Consider the following 11,070-nt stretch of genomic DNA (forward strand, 5'->3'; position numbering starts at 1 on the left):
CGTTCTGCGTTTGTGCGATAATGGGCGAAATCTCGTTGCAGCTCTGGGACTAGCCGGTTTGACGCACATCCCTTGCCTGGCGCATGTGCTGAATTTGGTGGTGCAGAAGTTCATTCACAACTACCCCGACATGTCAGAGCTGCTGCATAAAGTGCGGGCCGTCTGTTCGCGCTTCTGTCGTTCACATCCTGCCGCTGCTCGCCTGTCTGCGCTACAGCGTAACTTCGGCCTTCCCGCTCACCGCCTCATATGCAACGTGCCCACCAGGTGGAACTCCACCTTGCACATGCTGGACAGACTGTGCGAGCAGCAGCAGGCCATAGTGGAGTTTCAGCTGCAGCACGCACGGGTCAGTCGCACTGCGGAACAGCACCACTTCACCACCAATGACTGGGCCTCCATGCGAGACCTGTGTGCCCTGTTGCGCTGTTTCGAGTACTCCACCAACATGGCCAGTGGCGATGACGCCGTTATCAGCGTTACAATACCATTTCTATGTCTCCTTGAGAAAACACTTAGGGCGATGATGGAAGAGGAGGTGGCCCAGGAGGAGGAGGAGGAGGAGGAGGAAGAGGGGTCATTTTTAGTACTTTCAGGCCAGTCTCTTCGAAGTGACTCAGACTGAGGTTTTTTGCAACAGCAGAGGCCAGGTACAAATGTGGTCAGCCAGGGCCCACTACTGGAGGACGAGGAGGACGAGGATGAGGAGGAGGTGGAGGAGGATGAGGATGAAGCATGGTCACAGCGGGGTGGCACCCAACGCAGCTCGGGCCCAACACTGGTGCGTGGCTGGGGGGAAAGGCAGGACGATGACGATACGCCTCCCACAGAGGACAGCTTGTCCTTACCCCTGGGCAGCCTGGCACACATGAGCGACTACATGCTGCAGTGCCTGCGCAACGACAGCAGAGTTGCCCACATTTTAACGTGTGCGGACTACTGGGTTGCCACCCTGCTGGATGCACGCTACAAAGACAATGTGCCCACCTTACTTCCTGCACTGGAGCGTGATAGGAAGATGCGCGAGTACAAGCGCACGTTCATAGACGCGCTACTTAGAGCATTCCCAAATGTCACAGGGGAACAAGTGGAAGCCCAAGGCCAAGGCAGAGGAGGAGCAAGAGGTCGCCAAGGCAGCTGTGTCACGGCCAGCTCCTCTGAGGGCAGGGTTAGCATGGCAGAGATGTGGAAAAGTTTTGTCAACACGCCACAGCTAACTGCACCAACACCTGATACGCAACGTGTTAGCAGGAGGCAACATTTCACTAACATGGTGGAACAGTACGTGTGCACACCCCTCCATGTACTGACTGATGGTTCGGCCCCATTCAACTTCTGGGTTTCTAAATTGTCCACGTGGCCAGAGCTAGCCTTTTATGCCTTGGAGGTGCTGGCCTGCCCGGCGGCCAGCGTTTTGTCTGAACGTGTATTCAGCACGGCAGGGGGCGTCATTACAGACAAACGCAGCTGCCTGTCTACAGCCAATGTGGACAAGCTGACGTTCATAAAAATGAACCAGGCATGGATCCCTCAGGACCTGTCCGTCCCTTGTCCAGATTAGACATTAACTACCTCCCCTTAACCATATATTATTGTACTCCAGGGCACTTCCTCATTCAATCCTATTTTTATTTTCATTTTACCATTATATTGCGAGGCTACCCAAAGTTGAATGAACCTCTCCTCTGTCTGGGTGCCGGGGCCTAAATATATGCCAATGGACTGTTCCAATGTTGGGTCACGTGAAGCCTGATTCTCTGCTATGACATGAAGACTGATTCTCTGCTGACATGAAGCCAGATTGTCTGTTACGGGACCTCTCTCCTCTGCCTGGGTGCTGGGCCTAAATTTATGAAAATGGACTGTTGCATTGGTGGCTGACGTAAAGCCTGATTCTCTGCTATGATATGAAGACTGATTCTCTGCTGACATGAAGCCAGATTCTCTGTTACGGAACCTCTCTCCTCTGCCTGGGTGCCGGGGCCTAAATATCCGAGAATGGACTGTTCCAGTGGTGGGTGACGTGAAGCCAGATTCTCTGCTATGGGACCTCTCTCCAATTGATTTTGGTAATTTTTATTTATTTAATTTTTATTTTAATTCATTTCCCTATCCACATTTGTTTGCAGGGGATTTATCTACATGTTGCTGCCTTTTGCAGCCCTCTAGCCCTTTCCGGGGCTGTTTTACAGCCTTTTTAGTGCCGAAAAGTTCAGGTCCCCATTGACTTCAATGGGGTTCGGGACGAAGTTCGGATCGGGTTCGGATCCCGAACCCGAACATTTTCGGGAAGTTCGGCCGAACTTCTCGAACCCGAACATCCAGGTGTCCGCTCAACTCTAGTCCTAAACTGAAAAATTTGGTCGTCAAATTTAAAATACATATAATTGTAATAAAAAAGACATTGATGAGAATACAGCACCACATACCTGTTACATCCAGTGACATCTCCTGTCATGTAGACCTTCTCTTTCCTCTTCTCCTCCATTTGACCCAGACCACCATGGCAAATTCTTTTAGCCGCATCTCGTCTCTACAGTTTGTAACACAGACACGTTAGATTTCTCAATTTTTCCATCAACCTCCTCATCCTGGTGTCCCCACAGTGTCATCCTGCCACCCCCAATACTGTGCCCGTTGTGCTCCCCAATGCCCCAGGAACTATACTGCTGAAAAAATAGTGACCCTGATAGATATAATTGGGGTAATTTATCAAACTGGTGTAAAGTAGAACTGGATTTCCAAAAGAGCTGTCAATTATGAAAGGTGGAATCTGATTGGCTGCTATGAGCAACTAAGACAGTTCTGCATTACACCAGTTTGATAAATTACCCCAAATGTTCCTATAGTGTCTAAGCAGTTATAATGTCCCCTAGAGTGCCCCCAATAATAATACCACCCTCTATTGTGCTCCAGGCAATAATCCCTGTATAGTGTCCCCAGAAATAATAGAATTGCCCCTATAGTGCCTCCCCAATAGCAACACCCCCATATAGTAATTTCCACCACACTGCCCCACATAGTAATCCCCCATAGTAATTTGCCCCCACACAGTAATTTGCTCCCACATAGAAATTACCCCACACTGTCCCCACATAGAAATTACCCCACACTGTCCCCACATAGAAATTACCCCACACTGTCCCCACATAGAAATTACCCCACACTGTCCCCACATAGAAATTACCCCACACTGTCCCCACATGGCAATTTCCCCCACATAGTAATTTGCCCCCACATAGCAATTTCCCCACACTGTCCCCACATAGCAATTACCCCCACACAATAGTTTCCCTCACACTGCCCTCAGATAGAAATTTGCCCCCACATAGTAGTCCCTCCCATAATAATTTGCCCCCACACAATAGTTTCCCCCACACTGCCCCATCTAGTAATTTGCCCCACATAGTAGTCCCTCTCATAATAACTTTCCCCCAAATAGTATTCCCTCATAATAATTTGCCCCCACACTGCCCCATCTAGTAATTTGCCCTCACATAGTAGTCCCTCTCATAATAATTTGCCCCCACATAGTAATTTGCCCCCACATAGTATTCCCTCATAATAATTTGCCCCCACACTGCCCCATCTAGTAATTTGCCCCCACATAGTATTCCCTCCCATAATAATTTGGCCCCATACAGCCCCCACATTCCCCCCTCATGTAATCGATTTATCTTCCCTAATATGTCCTCCTGTGTCGTCGTCGTCCCCCCAAGTAGGCAAATGAAATAAAAAAATAAAAAATGAACAAAAAATAAATACTCACCTATGTCCAGGGCCAGGCACTTGCTCGCAGAGGAAGGCGGCCGGGATGAGTCAGGCGCGTCACAGTGCTGCGTCCCGGCACAGGCGCGCGATGACGTCATCACGCACGCCTGCGCCGGGATTTCACTACCGCATAGGCCTCAGGCCTACAAGGCCTGAAGCCTAGGCGGTGAATGCCGGTGATCGGCGACGGGACAGGGAGCTATGCGCTCCCGTGCCCCGCCGCAGTATGTGGGCGTTCGGGTCAGCGTTGGGCCCCCCAGCGGTGCTGGGCCCGGGGCTGCCGACCCGAACGTCCCTATTGCAATCCGCCACTGCCCATACATTTCTATGTAGCCAGGGCTGCATGAAAAACGCAGAATATAGAACATGCTGCGATTTTCACGCAACGTAGAACTAATGCGTGAAAAACAACGCTCATGTACACAGACTCATTGAAATGAATGGGTCAGGATTCAGTACGGGTGCTATGCGTTCACGTCACACATTGCACCTGCGCGGAAAACTCGCTCGTGTCAAAAGTGCCTTGTAGGAGGTATCATCTCCCCATTACTATGGGAAGGATGTGATGCAACCAGCTCCCTCTTTTGATGTACACTGCCTATCTTTTATAATCCTTTTGGAATGGTATCAGTTCTGAATGTTTTCAGCTATGATCTCCGGATTAAGTATGTGATTGTTATGAGCCATGTGTATTCAGCTACCATCCATTGTCCCTGGATTGAGTGCTCTATCGTTATGACTTTCATGTATTCAGTTTTTCTATATGTACCCAGCTATTTATGTATTGAGCTACTTTCTTGATATATACTCAGCTATTACCAACCCCCTGAGGAACCCTTAAAGGGGGAAACATGTCAGGGTTATTATATCAACTGGGGTCATTATAATAACTATTATTACTAAGGGATAGTTATATTGTTACTTCTTTTCCTACTTGTACTAATTCATCTATTCATTCCCCTCTAGGGTATTTGTCTCTACCTAGGGCTAATTTAGGGCCAGACAGGGCAGGCATGAGGACAGGGAGATCCCACCATCAGGGATTGCCCCTGGGCAGAGGCCTAGTAAGGGTGGGCATAGGGAGAGTTTTGTTTTCTCCGCTGTCCCTGGTCATCTATTTGGACCTCCTATTTTTGTTCCTGTTACTACCCTAATCGATTGCAGCTTTATTCAGATATCAACACATTCCACTATTGGATGTATTTAGTGGATGCCACACACCCATTTGTTTGTGGGTTATATTATTGCCCGTGTGTATTTTGTTGTTAGTCTTAAATATAGTGGGGGGTTTTATTTGACATAGATTAAAAGTTACCGTATTTTTCGCCGTATAAGACGCACTTTTTTCTCCCCAAAAGTGGGGGGAAAATAGCACTGCGCCTTATACGGCGAATGCTGCTGATTTTGCTGCGTTTTCAATGATACACCCGCCGCGATGCAGCGCGGCGGGTGTATCAGCTGTGAGGGAGGAGGGGCTGGGGGCCGGCATCTGCTTTTATAATGACAGCGGGGACCGTGCAGTGACTGTATTCCACTACACGGGCCCCGCTCACTGTATAATCCTATGTCTAATAGTTAATTTTATGTAATCGCATAAGGAGCGCTGTGTATTATGGTACTTACAACTACAAGCGCTCGCCGCTCGGTAGGTAGCAGAGTGGAGGGAGGAGGCAGGCCGGGAGGACGGGCGCTGGCAGCGTGAGTCATACGTCATGCGCCTGCGCCGCCCACTTTATGAATGAAGCAGGCGGCGTAGGCGCATGACGTATGACTCACGCTGCCAGCGCCTGTCCTCCCGGCCTGCCTCCTCCCTCCTCTCTGCCTATCGTGCGGCGAGCGCTTGTAGTTGTAAGTACCGTAATACACAGCGCTCCTTATGCGATTACATACAATTACAGTTAACTATTAGACATAGGATTATACAGTAAGCAGGGCCCGTGTAGTGGAATACAGTCACTGCACGGGCCCCGCTGTCATTATAAAAGCAGATGCCGGCCCCCAGCGTGTATTGAGGGTCATTCACTACAGGGACACTTATGGAGGGGATCTGTGGATGACACATAGCATAAGATGCTATATATGTGTCATCCACAGATCCCCCCCATAACTGTCATACACAGTGCCATCCAGAGAGCCCAATAAGAGTCACCCACAGATCCCCCATAAGTGTCACCCACAGATCCCCCATAAGTGTCACCCACAGATCCCCCATAAGTGTCACCCAAAGATCCCCCATAAGTGTCACCCACAGATCCCCCATAACAGTGCGTCACCCACAGATCCCCCATAACAGTGCCATCCACAGATCCCCCATAACAGTGCCATCCACAGACCACAATTAGTTCAAAACCCACCTCCTCAAAAACCTAGGTGTGTCTTATAGGGCGAAAAATACGGTAAGTCTTAAGGGTTCTTTAATTTTCCTAGAGTTATGTTTATGATTTCTCACTGTCCCTGACTCCCTAAGATCGTTTTCCTGGCAGACACCATCACACACATCCACGCTCATTCACAGCCCTGCACACAATGGGGTTCTGCTTGTTCTACAAAAGCACATCCTTCCCTGCTGTAAGCCTGGGAGCCAATCAGGGCATGCCCTCCCCCCACCCCATCTTAGAATCATGTGAGAACCCTTCTTCTTCCTTCCTAGTGCTTTTTTCCTTCTAACAAGTGCAGTAGATTCATCCAAAACAAATCTGAAAATCTTTTGGTTTATCTGCCATCAGAAAAATGGCAAAGTTCGAACCGAACCCAGTTCACTCTGAACTGGTTCACTTATCCTTACTTTCCACCTTCCTGCCCTACTATATGCTATAAACTAAAGAACTACTGACTTTTCATTGAAATGTGAATTGCACTATAGAAATGAAGGGTTAATGTTCTATCCACAAAAAATGCAGAAGGAAAATTAATGAAAAATACGGTCAAGCGCATGAAGTCTTAGGGAGTTATTTGTTAAACAGAAATACAGCGTTTTTTGAGCCGCAATCTGCAACTTCTCCCCGCTCATGCCAGGGCTAAGAAAATGGGCGTGGAGAGGGTGGGGATTTTTTTTTTCTTCATATATAGGAAATGGTCAAATGGCCCAGCTCAAAGGGTAGCCTCCCTGATTAGTGTTTTTTGTTTTTTTTTGCATCAGGATAAGTTGCTATTTTTTTTAATGATGATTGAAGGTGATGAATCCAAATAAAAATTTGAAGATTTTTTTTAATTATTTTTATTATTTTTTAGAAAGCTAACTGTTACTATGATAGGTGTTAGTAACCAGTAACAGAGCAACAAATGACAAGAAACACAGAGAAAGATTAGTTGGCAGCCATGGTGCTGGAGATCCAGGAGTTGTAGTTGCAGACCTTGGTGTAGACACCAGGATAGTTCCTGAGGGCACAGCCATATCCCCAAGAAACAATACCTTGGAGCTGTCCATTGCAGACCACGGGTCCACCAGAGTCACCCTGAGAAAATATAGAGACAAAATGTTAGACTTTGAATCAACTGGAGGTAATGAATAATCTGTAGCTACTGTATATTCTGAGATGCGGCTACAGAAGTTTCCTTCCCAGAGATGTAAATTGTGGCTCTTGGGGCTCAATACAATCATGTAACATTTATAACAGTTGTGTCTTTCTAATATGGCACAAGGATCTTTGACCATCTTTCAGCATGTCCTGAGTGTGACCTCTGTACTCAATATAGCTACACCTCTGCTCCCTCAAATAGTATCAGATGCCTGATATGGCATCTACAAATACTGTGGAATTTTCAATGAGCCTCTGTGATGTCCATAGCAATTTTTCTAAAGAGGGAAACAATGTGGTAATACATTAATGCCAGAGCAGGATTTTGTCATTGAACAGTTTTTTTTTTTCTTTTTTAAATCAATACAATTGTAAAGAAAGAAAGTTTTGCCCTTCAAGCCTAACCCTGGTCTATTTCATCATTTTAAGAATCTGCTATCCTCACAATATTGTTAAATTGCATAATTTAGAGAAACAAGTTTTTGATTTTGTTATGATACATTCATATAAACACATTGTCATGGTAGGTCGTCTTCATGAAATGGGAATAACGGCCTTTTGATGACTATATGTCCTCATAACAGTCCACATTCTACAGTCTCAGATCTGAAAGTTATGAGACAAAGAAGATCCATTTACCTGGCAGGAATCCTGGCCTCCTTCCATGTATCCAACACAGATCATGTTGGTGGTGATCTCTCCTGGGTAGGCGCTGCTACACTGGGCGGCAGTCATGATGGGGGCGTTCAGGCACTGCAGGAGGCTGGGCATGTTTGCTAAAAGTAAGTGAATATACATTTTCAGCAAATTGTATGTAGATAGAAACATAAAATGATCATTCACAGGGTTTGCACATTTTTTTTGACTTTTAGAGGGATTTTCTGGAATTTTTGAACTGATAAACTATCCCACTGATGGGTCATCACTCATTAGTATCTGATAGGCGGGGATCCAACACTCGGGTTCCCCTGATGATCAACTGTTTGAGAAGGCACCAGCTCCCATATCAGAGCGATGCCTTCTCTCTGCTCACCAAGCACAGTGCCGTCCATTGTATAGCAACTATGATTGATATTGCATCTCAGTGCATTAATGGGGCCATGTGACCAATGACGAAGCTGTTAGAAGGTCGCGGTGCTATTGCAAGCATCAGTGCCTTCTCAAACAGCAGATTCTTGGTGTCACGCCCTAACCGATCAGATACTGATGACCTTTCCAGAGGATAGATCCTCAGTTTAAAATGTTTAGGAAACCCTTTTAAGCTTTATGCTCCCTGATACAGTATTCCACACACATAATATTCATTAATCATGGGTCTGTTACTATTTGCTACACATGAATTGTCAGCTGTGTACAGTGATCCACTTAAGCTTTATATATGAAACATATTAAAAAAGATTTACATTAGATCTGATTTATTATGAGACTTATAAATACATAAAAAATTCTAAAGAAACATCCTTTCAACAATTTCTACACCGTACAAGCATTGAGGTCCTAGAAAATATTTAATATTTTACTTATTTAAGGCTATTCAAAATGTGTTAGATTTGCCTTAAAATGACTTCACTCCTCCTTTGAAGAAACTTCAGCTCTTTTGGTGTCAGTAATTCCCACCTCTGAGTAAACTCCATCTTACATTGTGTCAATAACCACTACTCATTTTTACTTGCCGTTCCAGTAACATTATTGGCAGTACTTGACTTACTTCCACTGCTGAGGGTGTTGCCCCATCCAGAGATCAGACAGCTGGTTCCAGAAGCAGCGCAGCCACCGGGCAGACCAACAGTCTTGACGTAAGAGTTGAGGGTGGCGGGAGAGGCCAACTTGATCAACATGATGTCGTTGTCCAGGGTTCTGGAGTTGTAGCTTCCATGTCTGATGACTCTGGCGGAGTTGATGAACTGTTCGGTGCCTTCACTGGAAAAGATGTTGTGTTCTCCTAGTCTGACCTGCATGCTCCTGCAAAAAATAGACAAATCCATTTGTGATCCTAAATTCATTTCATAAATATTTTAAAATGCATTAGTGTTTTTGGGGAAATATTTGTGCTTTCTTTCAGAAACAGCACCATAGTTGTCCATACATTGTGAATGGCATAGCAATTTATCTTCACCCAAGTAAATGCCCTGATTCTTCAGATGTGTGATGAGGAAAAAATGGAAATCTAATACTTTTTTGAAGTTATTTTTCAATGTTTGTACATGTGGCAGCTAATGTCACACATACAGTATATCCATCGGTCTAATACATAATGGAGATAATTAGATGAATCACTATGTATTTGTGGCTCCAGACCTTTGTCTTTCATTGTTCTGGATTTTTCTTTATATAAGCAAATTATAGACTACAGTTGGTAGACTCTATTTACTATAAATGAGACTCTTTTCCTGTGAATCAACATTTTGAAGAATCAAAAATGTGAATTTAGGCTAGAAGAGCAAGAAGATACTGAAATCTTAGCAATGTGTGATGATAGAGCTTTATCCTTAGTGCTGATGGAATAGATGTGTATGAAGTTTACTCTTAACCACCTAATGGGAGGCCCCTGTAAAAGCTGCAAGGATAGGAGCCCAGAATTTACCTTGTCCTTAAACCCCCATGCCTCAGAGCTACACTCAGTGTCACAATTTATACAAAATGGACATTATACAGTAAATTCTCTGCTAGCACTAACAGTTTATTATTTAGTACGGAATCCCCTCATTTCTAAAAACATATCTGCTTAAACTGTGCCACATATAAATAACATCTGAACATCATTTTATCTTCTTTCAGTTAAAAGGTTTTTCATTGCTAAAACACTGATGACCTGTTCTTACTATTAGCCATACGTTTTTGATATATTCTGGTTATGACCCCCAGGGCCATTACTAATCTTTAGAGAATTCAGATGCAATATTTTTTTTTATCCCACAAAACTTGTCTAATGAATTGTCTCCCATTTTAGCAACCATTTTTACAAACAAAACTAGCTTTAAAATCTCAAATGCTTTCAATGCTTTGGGCGGCTCCACAATACAGAATAGTAACTGATAAAGGCCAAAAGTTGATGTGACGTTGATGGTTCGGTCTTGGTGAAAATTCAGGTAACTTACGCCTTGTAGCAATGGGCAGCAGAGATCACCCAGAGGCTGGTGATCAAAGTACCTCCACAGAAGTGGTAGCCGGAGTTCAGAGATACTGCGTAGGGGACGGAGTAAGCAGAGCAGGTGTAACCTCCTACGATCTTATCATCATCCTCAAAAGCAGCTGAGAAAATACAAGGAGCCATATTATATACAGTCATATACATCTTACATGTAGCAAATTGAAAAAGTTAGCTTCTTTCCTCATAGAAAGCTGTAGAAAACTAAAAAGTAATAATGTGAACAATGTATGTATCATAGAAGACAGCCACTGAACTCACCAACTGCTCCGAGGAGCACACAGATCAGGAGGAGTTTCATAGTGGAAATTGATCCAGAACGAGTGTTGAGTGTAAACTACAGACATATATACCCAAGGTCTATCATGATATCACCCCTCTACCCCCTCCTCACTCAAGGGAAAGTTAATTAATATCCGCATAATCTAAACTGTAAAAGGAAAACTGTAGTTAAAGGTTTTCTGAATGTTCTTTTGACCTATTTGGTTGATATTTTTGTAACCTTGGGTTTGGATATTTTTATCCTGTAAGGTAAATCAGCATACAATATGTTGTTTGCCTTTAGGTTTTGTTCCTGTAAATGATAAATTCTATGTGCGTGATCATGTCATGCTCTGCATGGGATTGGTTGCA

The 11,070-nt window shown here is 44.7% G+C and overlaps 1 protein-coding gene across 1 annotated transcript; it reads right to left on the reverse strand.

The window, feature by feature from the left end:
* Window positions 1-7,058: 7,058 nt before the first annotated feature.
* Window positions 7,059-10,741, reverse strand: LOC122940610 (trypsin-like). Its single transcript, XM_044297256.1, has 5 exons — window positions 10,699-10,741; window positions 10,388-10,541; window positions 8,998-9,251; window positions 7,929-8,065; window positions 7,059-7,226 (listed from the first exon to the last, which is right to left on the reverse strand). Exons 1-5 carry the CDS (start codon window positions 10,736-10,738, stop codon window positions 7,077-7,079), a joined length of 735 nt encoding a protein of 244 aa, XP_044153191.1. The 5' UTR covers window positions 10,739-10,741; the 3' UTR covers window positions 7,059-7,076.
* Between the last annotated feature and the right edge of the window lie 329 nt (window positions 10,742-11,070).

Source organism: Bufo gargarizans, chromosome 6, assembly GCF_014858855.1.
Source record: "Bufo gargarizans isolate SCDJY-AF-19 chromosome 6, ASM1485885v1, whole genome shotgun sequence".
Lineage (NCBI taxonomy): Eukaryota > Metazoa > Chordata > Amphibia > Anura > Bufonidae > Bufo > Bufo gargarizans.